Source organism: Pyricularia oryzae, chromosome 1, assembly GCF_000002495.2.
Source record: "Pyricularia oryzae 70-15 chromosome 1, whole genome shotgun sequence".
Classification (NCBI taxonomy): domain Eukaryota; kingdom Fungi; phylum Ascomycota; class Sordariomycetes; order Magnaporthales; family Pyriculariaceae; genus Pyricularia; species Pyricularia oryzae.
Genome location: NC_017844.1, coordinates 1063569 through 1082801, shown reverse-complemented (window position 1 = coordinate 1082801; position 19233 = coordinate 1063569). Strand labels below are relative to the sequence as shown.

Genomic DNA, 19233 nt, shown 5'->3' with positions numbered 1-19233 from the left:
GTGCCGAAAACACCGGAACTTCCGTTATTTTAGGTGCTGAATTAGGCACCGCTACCGTTATAAGCTCTGGGGGGCGAACAGTAGACTGTACAGGCCAGGGAGGAACTGTAATTGCGGGAGGTAGGGGATTATTATCCACTGGATCCAAAGTTTTGGCGCTGTAGATTTCGTCTTCAGGTTCAGAATTAGAATCCCCCTCTAAATCTGGATTTTCCCCCTCTGAAATCTGTAGCGTTTCCCCTGGAATAGCCAAATTTTCAGCGGGTATACCCTCTAAAATTTTTACGGTAGAGGTTTTATATACGGCCCGTCTGGCGGGGGCGTAAACCAACGCTGTAGAATTGGATAAATGGGCTAAAAGCCTTACTGTTTCCGTTCGGGGAGCCAATTTGTTGGATTTTTGGCGTTTTTCCAGCGGTATAATAGCCTGGCATACGGTACCAATAACCCGATAATGGCCTAAATTAGGCCTGTGTGGTAATCCAGGTTGAAATTCGGAATAAAATTCCTCGTAGGGTGTTAACTCCCTGTTAGTTACCGCTGTACGGTTAACTAAATCAACCACGGCTGACAGTAAATAACACCATAAATATAGTGGTAGACCTGCCGCTAAAATGGTAGACCTTAGCCTATCCAAAATAACCCTAACGGACCGTTCCGTTAGCCCGTTTTGGCCATGGTTGTAGGGGTTGGAGGTGCTAAAATTAACACCTTTACTTGCAAACCAATCTTGAAGCTCTGTATTTACCTCGTGCCCCCCATCAAAATGAAATTTAGTGGGGTAGCGCCCGTACGTAGCTTTTAAAACCTTAAAAAAGCCTTTAATAGCCACTAAAACCGTAGGTCCGGCTTTATTCCGTAGTGAGATCGACCACCGAAAACGTGATTTTCGATCCACTAATAACAAAAATACGGGTTTTTTATTGTGAGGGTTAGGTTTAAGGGTTACTGTATCACCCTCTATGGAATCGAGGATATTAGGGGGTGTAGGGAGTGCCCCTTTATTTGTACGCCTAACAGAGGTGGCTTTAATGCAAGTAATGCAGGTAATAGCCCTAATTTTGTCGAAATTAGGTAGACCGTCTGCGTTTTTAGCGGTCTTTTTAAGCAATAACAACCCTATATGCCCTAAGCGCCTGTGCCATAACAGGGCTTTTTGGGCCTGGATTTCGTCACAATCGCCTGTAATTCCGTCTCCTTCAGCTGTTACCCAACCATCGGTAGTTCGATTTAGGCTTAAAGGGAGGTAATTTACAGGGGCCTGCACTAATTCCGGTACTAAAGGAGGTTCTAACAACGGATTTCTTGTGTGGGAAACCCCCTCTTTTTCGGTATTAGCCCCTTTTGTATTAGGCTGCTTAAAAGGGTCATCTAGCGGCTTACCGGGCCTACGGGGCCCAATCTCACGTGGATTTTCAGGGGTTTTTGCACTAAATTTCTGCATTACAGGTAAATCTACGGTTATATCCTTATTTTGTTTGGGATTTAACACTTCCGTTACCGTATTTTCTCCCGGTTCCGAATCGGTGTAGATTTTATAGTCGTCTTGGTCTTCAGGGACTATATTATTTAGTTTTACCTCCAACGGGGCTGCGTAGCCCTTTGTAACCCCCTGTAAGGTTAGGCTAGAGGCGGTGCTATATTCACCAATTACACAGGCGTAATTCGAAACCGTAGATGTAGTATTTCGAATAAGGATATCGCACCCTTTTACCTCCAAACAGAACGAATTTTTGGCGGTATTTAGGCGTCCCCACGCCTTGCGATCCCGATCGTACAGGGTATTTTTTAATAATACGCCCCCTGTATTGTAGTGTATTAGCCCACTAACGATATTTATTCCAAACGAGGGGATATATAGCACGTTATTTAACGTAACCTCTCTAAATTCGTCAATTTTGGAGCCATACCGGACCTGTATTTTAACAGTTCCAGTGCCAATAGGCCTAACAGGGCCACCTCCGGTACCGATTTCGACTGTTGAGCCGGGGGTATAATCGGTAAAAAATTGCTTATTTGCAAAGATATGGTGCGTGCTACCTGTATCGTACAGGACCGGGTAGCCTAGCCGTCGGGGCTTAGGGTCCCTATTTACGCCGCTTCCAGGCTTCGTCTTAGCCTTAGAATTAGTTGCTAATACCTGTGGTTTTAGCGTTTTACCGGTATAATCGGGTTCCGAATCCGATTCCGAACATAATTCTATAACCCCGCTAATAGCGGAATTAACCTCCTGTTGCAGTGCCCGGTACGGTAAATTACCGCCCGAATCGCCTGCCTGTTCCAGGGCGTTATACGCTGCGCAAACGCTAACGTCACCTGGAATCGAGCCCGTAAATAACTCGAAATCCATTGAAATCATGGAAGTTCCAGCGTTCGATTCGCTGGAATTGGAGGATTTATTATCTTTTGCAATAGCCGAATCCGAATTAGGGGTTGATTTGCCCTTTTTTCGTGATTTGGAGGTGCCGTCCTGCCCATTATTTTCCTTTTTAGCGTCCTTTTTAGCGCCTTTTTTCCCTGATTTTCGACCTTCAGCCCTGTAATTAGTGGCTTTGGCAGTTGTAGAGCCTGAAATCGAATTTTCGGATATAAGGTCCGCCATAAGGTATTGCAAATTTAATCGATCCGAATTTTGGCCTATAGCCTGCAGGGCCCGTTGGGTACTGCGTTGGCGTTCGGTCCAGGTAGGGAACGTCCCCTCCAGGGCCCGTAGGTATTGATTTCGTACATCGATAGGGCTAATTTGCACGTTGGCATTCGCTAATCTAGCTACCAGGGAATTAAAACGGCTGTTAAATTCTGGTATTGACCCTCTAAATTTCGAAAAATTTAGGGCGTGAAATTCCCGATATAGCGAGTCTCTGCTAATTTCGGGTGCAACGGAATAGCTATCTTCCAGGGTCTTATAGGCCGTTACAGGGCTGGAATGCCATGCAATGGATTCTAAAGGTTCCTTGGTTAGGCTGTCTTTAATAAGCAATAATAGGACTGATTGCTCATGTTCCGGTAGGCTATAGCCAATTTCAGGGTTGGAAATAAATTCCGCAGCTTTTATAGCCCTGAATTGTACTATAAGTGCCTGTTTCCACAGGTCGTAATTGCTAGCCCCTACTAATTTGCAATTTTCGGGGAAGGAAAATACCCGTTTTGATAGTTCTTTACCTATCCCGTCACCTAGAATTAGGTTACCGGGTGGATTAGGTGGTGCGGTAGCGGTATTAGCGCTAAAAATCTGTGGGTTGGCCTCCAGATTACCGCTATTGGGGGTATTAATACCCGCAATACCACTAAAACTAGTGGGTTCACCATTTTTCAGCGTCAACAGAGATGTTAACTGTTGAATTGTGTGCTGAAGTTGATCCAATTGCGTAGTTAACGCTTTTAATTGCAGATCTTGCGCCTGTAATTTAGCGGTTAGAACTTCATTCGGGCTGGATTCAGGGCCCCTATCCGGTGGAATTGGGCCTGGGAGGCCCGACATAGGGCTGTCTTCCATTGTAGGGTGGCCTGAATTATAGTTAAAAACTAACCTAGTCGCCTAAGGGTAAATACCCCAATCTAGGATTTTCTATAGCCGTTTGCCTTCTAACGGTTACAGGCCTATACTTGCCAAATATAGGGCTTATTGCTATTTTCAATGATCGAATCCACTGAAAATACAGGGTTGGAATCCCTAAATCCACAATTAATGGGTGCCCTGGTATTATTTGTACCGATCCAGGTGCACTAGCGATCGAAAGTTCAATTCGCTAGGTGGGTGCAGGGTAACCTGCAGGGTAATTTGCAGCGTTCGGTTAGTGGATCACTGGGCTATTAGCGGGCGAATACAGGGGTTTTGGCCCTGACTCGTTAGCGCAAACCCTAATTAACGCACTAAAAATTTGAACCAATCGCAATAGCGATGCACAACCCATAAAAACCACACCAAAAATTTTGGGATTTGCAATCGAGCGAGCGCTGCAGTGCCTGAAAATTGGGCCTGAGTCAAACGCTAATATAGCGACCCCTCACTGTAATTACAGGGGGGATAGGTGCTAACGTAGCACCTATAACCAACAATTTGCACAAAAACAGCAATATCTTCGTCAATATACGTGCTGCGGATATGCGACAATAACCAAATTAAAGCCTGAAAACAGGGCTTTCCATTATTGCAAAGTGCGCTTTAGTGCACTAGCTAGAACCTTTCCGGGCTCATAACCTGTTAATAACAATGGTGCTAACAGGGGATATAGGGGTAAACCCTAGGTGCGGCGTGGTAAATAACCAGTGCTAAAAGCGCTAAATAATAGGTAGAAATGCACTATAATTTTGGTACTGATAAATAATTGGTTGGGGGAGATTTTGCTTTATTTCCCTTACATACTCTCCGACATCGAAGTGGGGGTCCGCACGCCAGAAAAGGTTCCGGTGCCGCGAATGAATTTCCGAAAAACTAATTTGTATGGGTTTTTGAAAAAACACCCTCATTTGCATACAAACCATCTCTGGGTTTGCATTTAAACGTTGACTTGGTGAAATTTTCAACCCGGTACAGGGTAACTGACTCGCAGGTGCAGGGTGGGTATTAAACCCGGTACAGGGTAGCTAACCCCACTCGCTGACCTTTAAATTGCATTCCTGCATTAACAAAGTAACGGAATTCCACCATTCCCCGCTCCACTTCGGCACTAAATAAAATTGGCTATATACAAATAAAAGTGGGCTTATTACATGCAAAATAATGCATATAATTAACAGGTATTTTTTCCATTGGATTTGGTTTATTATCCAATTTATCCGAAAATTGCTTTTCTTAAACCAAGGGATTTCTAAAATTATATTTTTATCCCTTGTTTCCGTAATATTCAAAATAATTCGTTTTTTTCGTCCGTAATTTTCCATCCAAAAATATACGATTTTTGTTTTAATAATACCGTTCCCGTATAAAATTACCTTTTTTTCCACGGTTTGCAATTGGTATAATTTTTTCTTTTATTACCAAAATATCCGTCGTTTTTTCACGATTTTTGGGGATATATAATTGCCTTATATTCCATTATTAAAAAATGCTCGTATGGGTTTATTATCGAATTATATATTAAAAAATATATATTTTCATTTTGCTACCGTATTTTGCGTAATGTCCAAAGTTTTTATTTCCGTTTTTTTTTTCGCCGTTCGGTGCCCTGTACCGTCTAACTATCCTAATTTTTTAATTTGCTGGATTCGCGTTGTGGGTCCTTGGTTTTTTTATTTCGGGGCGTGTAATTGCTTTTTATTTTAACCTGGTCGAATGGGTATTTTGCGGGCATTAATATCCTGCGTGCGTTCGTGGGTACCTGCTTATTTTTTATTTGCGGATCCCATATAATCTTAGTTATGGGTGCAGATATTTGGTATCGTTATTTTCGTACGTGCCAATTTTGGGTTTTGGTTAATATATGGATTTTATATATATTGCGAATATATTCGTACCATGGGAAATTGGGCTGGTGGCAGTACGCCATAGGGTATTCGTCGCTAAATATAAAAATAACCGCTGGGTTTTTTCGGAATTTAATTTTAATTTCCCAATTGGGCAATTCCTGGATTATATAAATTTTGTGGATTCCGGTTACTAATCGTTATTATGGAAAAAAATTATAATAAATCTTTTTATTTAAATAAATTCCGCAATTGTTTTTAAAACATTTTGCCCAAAAAACGTAAATATATTCCGGGTATGCGGTGTTTAATTTGGGGTGGTTTCCAAATATCGGTATTATATATTTTATAAAATTTCGTTTTTGTTATACCAAAATATAATTTGGGAATTATATTAATTGGTTATTTCGGTATAAATCGATTTGTTTTTTTTTCGTATTTGTACGGGTCGTTGGCCCCTGCTGCATTATATATATTTGGGGTCGCGTTTTTTTTATCGCTAAAATTTTTTCCAAAATCGCCATTCGATTTTTCGGTTAATGGTTAATTTGTTATTTTAATATGGTGGGTTTGTTCCAGTGGTTCCGCATCCGATTTTCCTAAAACGTCCGAATTTATAAATTCGGGTAATTTTGCGTTTTATCGGTATAAATTAATTGGTTACCTTATCCCAATAAATATTCGGTTTTTTACCGTTAAAGTTCGAATGCCTCGGGGTTTTTATAAATATTAACCTATATTAATTTTGGAACTATTGTGGGTTATATAATTGTCGTTATAATAGGTGGTCCAATTTATTATATTATATTAGTTAGGTTGTATTTGGTTATAGTTAGTGGTATTAAATTTTCGTGGTTTTTCGGCTTTGCCCCTAAAATCCGTGGCAAATCCTGGGGTACCGTGATATATCTCGGAACAATTTCGCGCGATATATCCTGGTTTATTATATTTAAAATATTTGCCATTTTTGGGGTTTTTGCGAAATTGTCGGTATTAAATTGCGTTTAGGTCCATAGGTCCGTTATGGGTATTATACGCGGTATTATATTGGCGAAGCGGTTTAGGGTATTAATATTTGCGTCCTATATTAATTTATCGCAAAATTGGGCCCTATACGCTGCGTTTTTCGCGTTGTTCCAATTTTCGCTCGTATAATTGGTTGTCGATTTTAACCGCTAATTCCATATATTTTGCTAATATATTGGGTCGTTTTTTTTAACAAATTTGTTTTTAACCTTTTTTTTAAATTCCGCATAAAAACGTATTATTAGGGCCTTTTTACCTTATAATAGTTTGGCGGTAATTTGTCGAAAATTACTGGTATATTTGGATACCGATTTGGTTTGGGTAAAACGCACCAATTTACGTTTAACCGTACGTTTTTCGTTTGGATTACCGAATATTTTTTTTAAAATATTTTTCGAAATTTTTATAATTGTCGAAAATGCGGTTAATTTTAATTTTACGGTTTTTTTTTATTATAGTCCAAATAATTTCGTAGGGTTGGTTCGAACCAGGCGAACGCGTCGCCTTTTAAAAGCGAAATTGCGTAAATAACTTTATTTATATTGTTAATTATATGCATTATTTTGCATGTAATAGGCCCACTTTTATTTGTATATAGCCAATTTTATTTAGTGCCGAAGTGGAGTGGGGAATGGTGGAATTCCGTTACTTTGTTAATGCAGGAATGCAATTTAAAGGTCAGCGAGTGGGGTTAGCTACCCTGTACCGGGTTTAATACCCACCCTGCACCTGCGAGTCAGCTACCCTGTACCGGGTTGAAAATTTCACCAAGTTAACGTTTAAATGCAAACCCAGAGATGGTTTGTATGCAAATGAGGGTGTTTTTTCAAAAACCCATACAAATTAGTTTTTCGGAAATTCATTCGCGGCACCGGAACCTTTTCTGGCGTGCGGACCCCCATTTCGATGTCGGAGAGTATGTAAGGGAAATAAAGCAAAATCTCCCCCAACCAATTATTTATCAGTACCAAAATTATAGTGCATTTCTACCTATTATTTAGCGCTTTTAGCACTGGTTATTTACCACGCCGCACCTAGGGTTTACCCCTATATCCCCTGTTAGCACCATTATTATTAACATATATTATTATCGAAATTATCCTCGTTAAAATAAAAATATACCCGGGTTCCTGTAAAAAATCCCTGCAAAATATTTATAATACCATTATATAATAATAGTAAAAAATATTTAATATAATTTTTATTAATTTAATTAATTTATTTGGTTATTTGTTCCTGGAATTGTCGATTTTCGGTTTAAAACGTCGCGACCATTTAACGCAAAACGTTAACGTTGGCCGGAACGTTGGTAATAAAAGGGGTTTAAAGGCTGGTTCTGTTAAAAAATATTATTTCGGCGGTATTATTCGGTATATTTTAAAGTAAAATATTAAACAGGAATAATTAAAATATTACGATTAAAATATCGTGGTAACCTGTTTTTATGGTAAAATATAATGGGTTAAAACAATTAAACGTTTAATTGGGTAATTGGGGTTTTTAATAATTGGGGGGTGAAATTATAATCGTTTTTAAATAAATATTAAAATTAATTAAAATTTAATTGTTGCTAAATAATTCTAAAATCGAATTTATTTATATGGTAATAAACGTATTTTATATAAATTATATTCCGAATATAATCTCTTTTAATTTATTTAATTTGTAATTTTCAATCGAAATTTTACAGATCATAAAAATCCATTCCCTTAGCCGTTATATAAGGTTACGTAAAATTTTGTGGCCTTACTTTTAAGTAATTATTATTTTGCCGGTCGGTATTTCTTTTGGGCGAATGTCGTTAGGAGGGGTGTGACCCCATTCGGCCTCTCTGGTACCGGCCCAATTATCTGGTCGTAACACCAGGTTTTGCTGGGGGTTGGTAAAAGTTGCAATAACCCGTAAAATTTGTATTTTGCGGATTTGTTTTTGGTATAAAATTCGCAATTCTTAATGGTTTTTCGTATTTTTTATCGTATTCCTTAGAAATTGTGGTATTGTTTTAGCCGTTTCCATATTTTGGAAATTTTTTGGTGTCCGTGGGTTTTGTTTCCGTGGATTTTTCGTATTTTTTCCGGCGTAATTACCGTATTTATTATTATTAGGTTTCGGTGCGCTGGTAAAAGGTTTCCGTTTTCGTTTATCGTAAAAATAACCCGTATTTTTTTGGTATTGTGTTTTCGTGGTTTGGTTTCCGGTTAAAGGCGTCGGCCCTGCCGTTTTCTATTTTTTTCGATAAATAATCCTAAAATGGAATTTTAATACGAATTTTAACCATTTAATTTGTCGTTTGTTTAATATTTTTTTAATGGTAAAATAAATTAGGTTTTTGTGGTCCGTATAAATTAATACCTCGTATTTGATTCCGGATAATTATAATTTCCATTTTTCAAATGTTCGAATAATGGCCATAAATCTTTTGTCGTAAATTTGGTAATTGAATTTTAATTTATATAATTTTTGTGAAAAAAAGGCGCAAAAATGCAACCGTCCTTTTTCGTTTTGCTAATTAAATTATCCTCCAATTATATAATCCGATACGTCGGTTTCGATTTCGAAAGGTTTCGTTGGATTTGGTATTTTGAAAATTGGTTTTTTAATTATTGCGTTTCGTAATTATTTAAAAACCTGTTATATTTATTCCGTCCATTGGAATTTTAGGTTTTTTTTGGTTATATTGGTTAATAGGGTGGTAATCGCGCCGTATTTTTTAATAAAGTTTCTGTAAAAATTTACAAATCCGAGAAATGTTCGAACGTCCTTTACGTTTTGCGGTTAAAACCATTTTTTTATTATTTGGATTTTCGATTTTTCCATTTTAATTTTTCCAGGTGCGATAATATATTTTAGAAAATTAATTTGTTTATTGTAAAAAAGATATTTTTCGGATTTAATTAAAAATTTAACGTTTTGCAATTTTCGTAAAATTGTATAAACGTATTATTTATATTTTTCCAACGTTTTGGAAAAAATAAAAATGTCGTCCAGGTAAATAACGACGAAAATATTTAGGCATTTCTTAAAAACGTGGTTAATTATGGTTTGGAAGGTTGCTGGGGCGTTAATAAAACCGAAAACCATTATTAGGTATTTGTAATATTTTCGTCGGGTGCGAAACGCTGTTTTCCATTTTTCGCCTTGTTTATACGGATTAAATTATATATTGTTTTAAGGTTTAATATTATAAACCATTATATTTAATAAAATATATTTCGGAATTTTCCTATTAATGGGAGTGGGTAGTAATTTTTTATGGTAATGTCGTTTAATTGTTTGTAGTCCACGTATAATTGTAATTTTCCGTTTTTTTGGTACGAAGAGGATTGGATATCCTTTTGGTAATATTAATGGTTTAATATAACCTTTTTTAAGGTTTTTTGCGAGGTATTCGTTTAATACCTCCATTTATGTCGGATTTAATCCATATATTTTATAGAATTTGGGCTGTGTTTTTTTTAATGGTATTTCGTGGTCGAATGGATTATATTCGGGTAATTTTGTTTCAAATTCGGGGCTAAATAGTCGTTTATATATCCGGTATTCGGCCGGGATATTGTCAATTAATATAATAAAATTCGATTGTTTTTCGTTTATAAATAATCGCGATTTTTCCAATATTGGTTCCAGGCGTAGTTCGTTTTTTTTTAATAGCGTTATAATTTTTTATTGGTTTCGTTCCTGTACCTTACGTTCGTTGCGTTAAATCCTTTTTTTGGGTTTTTTTTTTAAAAATTAACGGTTTTTCCCATTAAATTTGGCCGGTTATCCAATTTATCCGGGGGTTGTTTTTTTTAAACCAAAAGATTTTTAATATTACGTTTTTATCCTTTATTTCCGTAATATTTAAGGTGATTTGTTTTTTTCGGTTATAGTTTTTTATCCAGAAATATACGGTTTTTGTTTCGATGGTACCGTTCCCGTATAAAATTGCCTTTTTTCCACGGTTTATAATTAGTATGGTTTTTTTTTGCTGCCAAAATATCCGTCGTTTCGTTACGACCTTTGGTAAAATATAATTACCTTATATTCCATTGTCGAAAAATATTTGTATAAGTCTATTATCAAATCGTATATCGAAAAATATATATTTATATATTGTTATTATATTTTATATAACGTTTAGGGTTTTTTATTTTGTTTTTATTATCGCCGGTCGGTGCCCTGTACCGTTTGGCTGTTTTAATTTTTTAATTTGTTGGATTCGCGTCGTGGATTCTTGTTTTTTTTATTTTTGGGTATGCGGTTATTTTTTATTTCGATTAGGTTAAATGGGTATTTCGCTGGTACGGGTATTTTGCGTGCGTTCGTGGTTATTTCGTTATTTCGTACGTTTGGATTCCATTTAATTTTGGTTATTGGTGCAGGTCCTGGTTACCGTAATTTTTATTCGTACCAGGCTTATATTTTAATTAATATATATATTTTATATACGTTTCGGGTGCATTTATATTATGGGAATTGTTTTTGGTTGCAATACGTTATAAGGTAATTGTCGTTAGGCGTAAAAATTGCGGTTGGTTTAATATTAAATTTTATTTTAATTTTCCAATTTGGTAGGTCGATTGTGGTATATATTTCGTAAATATTTGTAATTTTGCGTCGTCGAAAAAAAAATTGTGGATTGTTTTCCTATTTAAATAAAATCCGCAATTGTTTCGGAAATATTTTGCCCAAAAAAGTTTTATATATTGGGGATATTTGGTGTTTAAAATCGGGTGGTTTTTAAAAATTGCACTAATTGGTTTTATAAAATGTCGGATTTGTATTTAAAATAATAATCCGGGAAATTATATTAATTGGTTATTTCGGTATAAATCGATATATTTGTTTTTATATATAGGGGTTATTTTCCTTTATTGCGTTATATTGGTTCGAAAATATGGTCTTTTCCTCTTTGGATTCCTTTTTTAAATCTTCGTTTAATTTTCGTATTAAAAATTAATTGGTTATTTTAATATGGTGGGTTTATTCCAAAAATTCTTTATCCGATTTTCCTAAAGCGTCCAAATTTTTAAATTCGGGTATCTGGGTCTTCCGTCGGTATAAATTTATTGGTTATTTTATTTTTATAGGTATTCGGTTTTTTATTATTAGGGTTCGAATGTTTCGGGGTTTTTATGGGTATTAATTTGCGTTGTTTTTGGAGCTATTATATATTATATAATTGTCATATAGCAGGTGGTCCAATTTATTATATTATATTAGTTAGGTTATAATTGCTGGTAATTGGTGGTATTAAATCCTCGTGGCCTTTCGGTTTTACCCCTAAAATTAGGGATATTTTTCCTGGTTTTTAGGGCAGTTTTTAGCGCTATGCCCTATTTTATCGCATTTAAAACATTTGCCATTTTTGGGGTTTTTACGGGGTTTTTTATATTATATAATATTAAAATCCATAGGTTTATTATGGGTATTATAAATTATATTATAAATTTCGGGTATTATATAACGGGGTTGCTGCCATTTACTATTATTTTTATAATATATGGGTTAAAGGTATTGGTATTTGCGTCCCGTATTAATTTATCGAATTAAAATAACGAATATTTGTTTTCCGCTTTATTTTTCCTGTCGGCGTTCGTAAATCCGGTTGTTAAATTTAATAATAAATTCGACGTATTCGAAAAAATCCTCGGGTCGGTCGAATTTGGATATTTTATTTTTTATTTTTAATTTTAATTTTTGGTAAAATTGGAGGATTTTGGTTTTTTCGGTTATATACGGTTTTGTTACTAATTTTTTAAATTCGGTTATATAAACGGAGGTTAATTTAATTTGTCGCAAATTAGCCCAATTTCGTTTGGTTTATTATTTTTTATCGGATTTTTGGAATAAAGAACGGAAAGTGCGTTTATATTTTGCGAAAATTTAAAAAATGTCGGTAATTTTTTGGCGTCGTTTTTCGGGGGGTATATTAAACCATTTTTGCAATAAAAATTCGAACCAAAATAAAATTCGTTTTCGGAAAAAAATGGCCGCGTATATTATTTTTTTTGTTTTATTGCGGAAAATTTCCAAATAAAATATTTGGTAAATACGTATTTATATAAAATACCTTTTAAATTGTCCAAATATATTATCGAACGTAATTGGGGGGTTAAATTTTAATTTTTCGCGCCTATTAAAAAGGGTCGAAATAATATTAACATTGGTTCGGAAAATTTGGAATTTTTTTTGAAATTGGGTTGCGCGGAACGTTTATTTGTGGAATTTCTGGTTGGTCCTAATAACCTGCCTGCGGAGCTGGTTTTCCTCGTTTTTATTATTATTATCGTTTTTGGGCCGAACAGGGGTTTTTTGGGCCGTTTTGCTGTTCGTAACCGGGGTATTGGGGGTATTGTTTTTGGACGTTTGGGAAAATATATTGTCGGGTATTATTCGGTATATTTTAAAGCAAAATATTAAATAGGAGCAATTAAAATGTTACGATTAAAATATCGGGTAATTTATTTTTATAATAAAATATAGTGGGTTAAAGCAATTAAACGTTTAATTGGGTAATTAAAGTTTTTAATAATTGGGGGTAAAATTATAATTGTTTTCAAATAAATATTAAAGTTAATTAAAATTTAATTGCTGTTAAACAATTTTAAAATCGAATTTATTTATATGGTAATAAACGTACTTTATATAAATTATATTCCAAATATAATTTTTTTTAATTTGTTTAATTTGTAATTTTTAATTGAAATTTTACAGATTATAGAAATCCATTTCTTTGGCCGTTACGTAAGGTCACGTGAAATTTCGTGGCCTTGCCTTTAAGTAATTGTTGTTCTGCCGGTCGGTATTTTTTCAGGGCGAGTGTCGTTAGGAGGGGTGTGACCCCACCTTGCCTTTCTGGTACCGGCCCAATTATCTGGTCGTAACACATTGCGTGAAATTCGCAAAATGTAGTGGCCCCTCTCTCAAGGGCACATGCTGTACATACACCATGATTCAAGGCTAGACTAACGAGCATCACTTACCTCCAGCAATGGGCACGCAATGCTATCCGCTCCCTACCGTACCCAATACTACCATGGTCTACTTTATTACTAGGGGGTTTTGCCGTGGGTCCCCTGTCAAACATGCGGTCCCTTAAATTTGGATCGGCACTAAATACGGGATTATTTTATTTTATACATAAAATTGAGTTTTGGACCTTGAATGCCCGCATTTTAACAAAATGGGATTTTAATTTTCTTTGGGAAAAGATTATTATTTGTATAATATTTTGAATAATACATGTAACATATTTGAAAACTTTGACAGATTCACTGATATTGTTATCGTTTGTAAAAGTAGTGCGCCGACCAAACCTTTGAAAAATTTGCGAACGCAGGTTATAATATAGTACATGCATTACATCAAGTAAATTTGGTAAATAATGGCCAATTCCAAGAAACTTATAATGGCGTCTTATTTTGATTTTTATATACAAATTATATGTAAAATAGAAAACCCATCTCTTGTTACCGTATATGTAGTCGTGGGTTTTTATTAATCTGTTCTAATTGTTCGTTGGAATTACCAGAATCGGCAAAGCCCAAATCCAGGCCAGCGAATATTGTACCGGGGGATGGATTTTTTCCCCACCACTATAGTACTGTTAATCCACATTTTAGGGACCCCCTGTCTGACAGGGGGTCCACAGGGTTAACACCCTCAAGTACATACTGGAATGAGATTTGTATTTAAATTAAATAATTGCTATTTTATATATTCTTACCAGCTTGTTTTTTTTTCATGTGCTACTTGAAATTTATATCGGGCATAGGATAATATATTACTTTTAATTTACTTGAATTAATCTCATATTTATCCCAATATTATCGCCTATAATACTGTTTAAAGCCTATAAGTCGGTACGCGTTTTTACATCCCGGACATTATACGCATTGCAGCATTAACGGAGTGGCCGATCCGCCAATTAAAGCACACGGAGCTTTTTCTCGCTGAATCGAAGTTTATTTATAGTTAAATAAACTACAAAGTAATATAAATTCCATGCCATGCGTTCATGCGTCCAACATAGTATAATGTAAAAACCGCGTACTAGCTGGTTAAAACTACCAAGTTACCAATACGGGTTGCAAATATTCCAAAAAGCCAGGAGCAAGGGTTGCGAAAATCTCAATGTTTACTAAGCTGCTTGGAAAAGAGCCACTCCCGACTCTGTAAAGCTTTTGATAAAATTGTAATTAACTGTAGGGCCGAAATGTATAAAATGAATCTACATCCTCAGCTCAGTTGCTCTTAATCTCTCTCGACAACCACCTGCAACAATCACTTTTACCAACTACTTTGCTCAACAATCATATCTTCCCTTTTTTCCTTTCTACCCTTAGTTCTCGCGTCTTCTATCACGTTAAAAATGCGGTTCACAAAATCGCTTCAGTTCGCGCTTGTCGTGGCTCTTACCCCCCTGGCGCTGGCCCAGATCCTGGATGCTCACGACCAAAACAGCGCCCTCGAGACTCGCAGCATCCAAAGGTCCGGGAACCAGGTGCATGGAACCCCCCACGGCAAAGAGTCCAGTGACGACGATAAAACACCATTGCTTCCACCAGACCACATTCCTTCGGACTGGGTCCAATTTGAAAACGAGAAACATCACCACAAAGCTCGCAGTGTCCAAACCTCTGGCCACCGGGGACATGGAGCCCCCCACGGCAAAGAATCCAGTGACGATGATAAAACACCACTGCTTCCACCAGACCATATTCCCTCGGATTGGGTTCAGTTTGAGAACGACAAGCATCACCAGGGTAGGCCTCGGATTTTTCACGCTTAGACAATCGTCTAACCAAGGCTGCAAACACCATGCGAGTTTTATATTTTGACCTTGGGGTTGATAAAAGGAGAATTGGGGGAAATGTGTTTCGAATTCCTGGTCTTTCGTTTGTTTGATCTCTGTTTCTTGTTTCTGGTTTTTTTTTACATCGGTCTTTTCTTTTTCCTCGTCGTCTTTCCTTCGTTTGTACCGCTCTCGCTTTGATACGCTTCCATGTGTATGACTGCATTTTCTTGTTCGCGAGTATTAGACTGCTTTTCTTTCTGCTTTTAGAGTTGAATTCTTTGGCGAACTATAGAGGAGCCGGGATATGGGAAAAATAAATGGTGTCCTGGCAATTTTCTTAGCTGCGTTTGCGTTTGAAGTTGTAAAGTTCGTATAAACACAAACTTCGTGATACGGCAACCGTGAACAATGATACGTGGTAGCAGTCGAATCCCCATGAGATTCCCTAACAACTCGTGGACCGATTTTCAAACCTCGAGGCCGTAACAAATAAACTGTAAGTCATTATTTTGGCCGCCATCGATTCAAAGTAGCCTCAGCAACTACAGCTACATCCATCGGGCCAAGGCAGCAAAATTCACAATTTTGGATTACGTTGCAAAGACAATGCCACAAGACGAAGCAAACAAATCAGTGTTGTACCCGCCGCCTAGTTGCTTTCTCGGTACTTCCAATGATGTCTTATTCATCTGTATCGATATAACCAGAATGCCACACAGTAATAAAAGAAATACAATCCCCTCTCGCAAGTCTAAGCCACCCTGCTCAGGGCGGAAATCTTGATGGCGTCGTGAATCTCGGTCTCGGCGCCATCAGGTAGCGGCAGTAGTGGCGACCGCACCGTGGCGTGCTCCAGGATCCCCCTCGCCACGAGGGCGTGCTTGAGGGCGACGGTGCCCTCCATGTGCGAGCCGCGGTGGTACACGTTCTTGGTGACAGGCAGCAGGCGGTCGTGCACCTCGCGAGCCTTTGCGTAGTCCTTCCTCTTGCCGGCGTCGATCATCTCGAGCAGCGGCTCCGGGGCGATGCAGCCGTAGCCCACCAGGAAGCCGTCGACGTCAAAGGCCGTGTGCAGCAGGTACTCGTCGTGGCAGCTCAGGATCTGGAGGTCCGGCCTCTCGCGCCTGATGACGGGGATCTCGGTGTCCCAGCGGCGCATGTTGCGCACGCCGTTCTTCATGGCGAAGACTCCCGGCTGCGCCGCGATGTCCAGCATCGTCTGCAGGCTGTACGTGGCCTTGGTCACGTCGGGGTACTGGAACAGGATCAGCGGCAGGCCGGATCGCTCGTAGACCACCTTGTACCTGTCCTGGGGCGCTCCGGGCTGGTATCCGAAGCGTAGCCAGCCGTGCGACGGGTAGAGCAGGCCGGCCGACGCGCCCGCCTCCACGGCCCTCTTGGCCTCGAAAGCCGCGACCTCGGTGCCCTCGCCTGTGATGCCGGCGATGATGGGGATCTTGTTGTCAACCGACTTGACAAAAGCCCGGATCACGTCGCATTGTTCCTCGGGGGTGAGGAATGTGCCCTCACCGGCGTGTCCGAGCACGACCAGGCCCTTGACGCCCGAGATGCTGCCGAGCCATGAGCCGAGGCGCTGGATGGCGGGGTAATCGACGGCGCCGTCTTTTGTGAAGGGAGTTACGGGTGCGGGAGTAAGACCTCTGAGATCGATGTTGATGGGTGCCATTGTGAGCAGGAGGGAGGACTTGTCAGCAAGGAGGAGGTTTCTCTCAGCTGGTGGCGTTTATTATCCTATCAAGTGGTTGGGAAATGTGAATGGATCTCTTGCGTGAATAATTAATGTTTTGCGTTGTGATTAATGTCTGGAGATAATTTCTAGTTCCAAGACCAGTAGCAACCTGAGGGATATAAATATCGCTGTCCCTTTCTCAAACGTCGTTCCATGTGGAAGCGGAAGAGACGCCGCGGATCTTAAGTCCGGCTTCCCAGCTTCCGACCTCCGGAACGGAGGTTCCACTAGGTATCTAGCTCGCCCTCCGAGTTGCGCCATCACTGACTTTCAAGTTTCAGAGCCCCGCAGCAGCACGCACAAGTCGCGATAGGCGAGGGCGAAAGCGCGAGCATCAGCAGCTGTGCACGACACAGCTCCCTTGATGGGCTTTTGCTTGTGGCCTGCTTGTCCCTTGGTAACAACCAGGTATTTTGTAGAGGGCTCAGTTTAGTGCTCGTCCACGCTAACTTCGGACTCTCGGATTCCCGGATTATGGTGGGTCCTGGTTCTCCGCAGTTTCCGGCATTTGGGAGATCTTGTCGGTAGATGTTGTTGTTTCCACCCAGTTGTCAGCTTTGCAGATTGAAATTCATCCGCGATAGCTTGATAACTTGCAAGTAGTTTTTTGAGGAGGATTGGGGAATAATTCAGCAGGTATTGGTCTCTCTTGGTGCGGCTCAATAACCCTGAAATGGCTAGAGCAGTAAGACTGCAACGACTGGAAACATCAACAGAATAAACCGACCCCATTTCGGGCACCACCCCAAAGCTGAGCACCTCGAAAGTGGAGAGCACGGTAGTGTGTGCTCCAGCTTGGCCCGGCGAGTAACTCACAATACCACGTCAGTCCTGCGTTTGAGATGTAGCGCGACAAAACCTAAGAAATCTCAGTGGTCCCAACTTCCTCATCAGGTCGTCAGGCCTGTCTGATGGCCCGTGGGCGAGTTCCTGCATTTTAAGCTATAGAACTGCAAAACACTGAATATGCGTAACATATGGGTAGGTAGGTACTTATTACAAGTCTCAAACTTTCTGTCTGGCGAAGTTCCTCCCCCCCCCCCCCCTTGGGTCTATACTCTCCAGCCAATTTATTTGAGCTCCAAATATCCTCCTGCCATTACCTGGCCTTTTTCAAAACTGAAAAAAATCACAGTTTTGCCCCCAAGCGTCACCGCCATGAAAGTAGCAGCGCTCAGGAATTCTTACGTATTTTAGGTATGGGCCCGCAATGCACAGTGATCGAACGTCCAGTCATTCCGCAAATAAACGGAGGTAGGCATGGCGTATCGCAATGCCAGTCCTGCTTGTGAAACCTTCCCTCCCAAATAGTGCACATGCCTGTTCTTGGGGAACAGAGTCCCCACATAGATTCCGCAGCGACTGGCGTAGCGAGTAGAAGAACGGCGTCAAAGTGACTAAAACGCATTTTGTAAATAAAGTTCAGGTTTCGGATTGGAAGTAAGAGGGTACGTGTTTGTAAAAGGGGTTTTGGTTTAAAATAAAAAAAAATGAAGGCTGCCTAAACGGGAATTTCAGAGTGTGACAACTGCGAGAGTAAAATTATATTTCAAAGTTAGCAGTTATTAAAACGCGAATAAGCAGAAAACCAAACTCCGACTCACCTTTTATAGATTATTTCTATTTAATGTAATGGAGGACGGTAGTGTGAGAAAGTAAAATTTTCAATCTCCTAAAATAATCTGAGATTATTGCTGCATAAAAGGTGTGGGTATTTTATAGCAAGGGCTTGATTATCGAGCGGCCATTTATATCCATTTGCAGGTCCACACAGCAAACATTTGCACTGGGTACTTTTTGGTCAAATCTTCGGCCATGTTAAATACACCCGTTAAATATGAGGCATGACGACGAATAAAGGTGCCGTGCAACAAAATTCTAGAAATGGACTACGGCGCTATGCGTGAAAAATGCGTTGTCAGTTATGCCTTGCGCGTTGCGTTTAAGGAGTGGTGAATAGTTTCATAGCCGATAATCGGGTGGAGGTGGCAAGATTCGGTTCAGAAATGAACTACGGGGAAGGATATGTTTGGGTGGAATTTAGGTGGAATCCAGCCGGGGAAAAGTCTCGAAACGTGTTTATCAATTAATATAAAAGGTGATCGCAAATTTGAATCCCCCAAATTCTCCCTATTATTCTACTCACGTAACAGTTTATTATATTTAAACTACTCCTGTCGCGTACTTAACCACTGCAATCAGCCACAAAGGCGTGCACTCCAACCTTTAACAAAATATTTAACCACATTGAACTTAAATCGGGCCGAAA

At 39.0% G+C, this 19233-nt stretch overlaps 6 protein-coding genes across 6 annotated transcripts; 2 read left to right on the top strand and 4 right to left on the bottom strand.

Annotated features, from left to right (window-relative positions):
• Nucleotides 1-4244: 4244 nt before the first annotated feature.
• MGG_16074 (uncharacterized protein) lies at nt 4245-4707 on the bottom strand (the record flags this gene model as incomplete). The annotated part of the gene is made up of 3 exons (XM_003708953.1): nt 4245-4303; nt 4367-4435; nt 4593-4707. Coding segments are annotated over 3 exons (243 nt in total), but the record flags the coding sequence as incomplete, so codon positions are not given.
• Nucleotides 4708-7007: 2300 nt separating this feature from the next.
• MGG_16073 (uncharacterized protein) lies at nt 7008-7470 on the top strand (the record flags this gene model as incomplete). Its single annotated transcript, XM_003708952.1, has 3 exons — nt 7008-7122; nt 7280-7348; nt 7412-7470. Coding segments are annotated over 3 exons (243 nt in total), but the record flags the coding sequence as incomplete, so codon positions are not given.
• Nucleotides 7471-13001: 5531 nt separating this feature from the next.
• MGG_16072 (uncharacterized protein) lies at nt 13002-14034 on the bottom strand (the record flags this gene model as incomplete). Its single annotated transcript, XM_003708951.1, has 3 exons — nt 13002-13008; nt 13401-13529; nt 13946-14034. 3 exons carry the CDS (start codon nt 14032-14034, stop codon nt 13002-13004), a joined length of 225 nt encoding a protein of 74 aa, XP_003708999.1.
• A 754-nt stretch (nt 14035-14788) lies between these two features.
• Nucleotides 14789-15208, top strand: MGG_02232 (uncharacterized protein; the record flags this gene model as incomplete). The annotated part of the gene is made up of 1 exon (XM_003708950.1): nt 14789-15208. The coding sequence occupies one exon, from the start codon at nt 14789-14791 to the stop codon at nt 15206-15208; it is 420 nt and encodes a 139-aa protein (XP_003708998.1).
• A 757-nt stretch (nt 15209-15965) lies between these two features.
• Nucleotides 15966-16901, bottom strand: MGG_02231 (dihydrodipicolinate synthase; the record flags this gene model as incomplete). Its single annotated transcript, XM_003708949.1, has 1 exon — nt 15966-16901. One exon carries the CDS (start codon nt 16899-16901, stop codon nt 15966-15968), a length of 936 nt encoding a protein of 311 aa, XP_003708997.1.
• A 1162-nt stretch (nt 16902-18063) lies between these two features.
• MGG_16071 (uncharacterized protein) lies at nt 18064-18372 on the bottom strand (the record flags this gene model as incomplete). Its single annotated transcript, XM_003708948.1, has 2 exons — nt 18064-18083; nt 18153-18372. 2 exons carry the CDS (start codon nt 18370-18372, stop codon nt 18064-18066), a joined length of 240 nt encoding a protein of 79 aa, XP_003708996.1.
• Between the last annotated feature and the right edge of the window lie 861 nt (nt 18373-19233).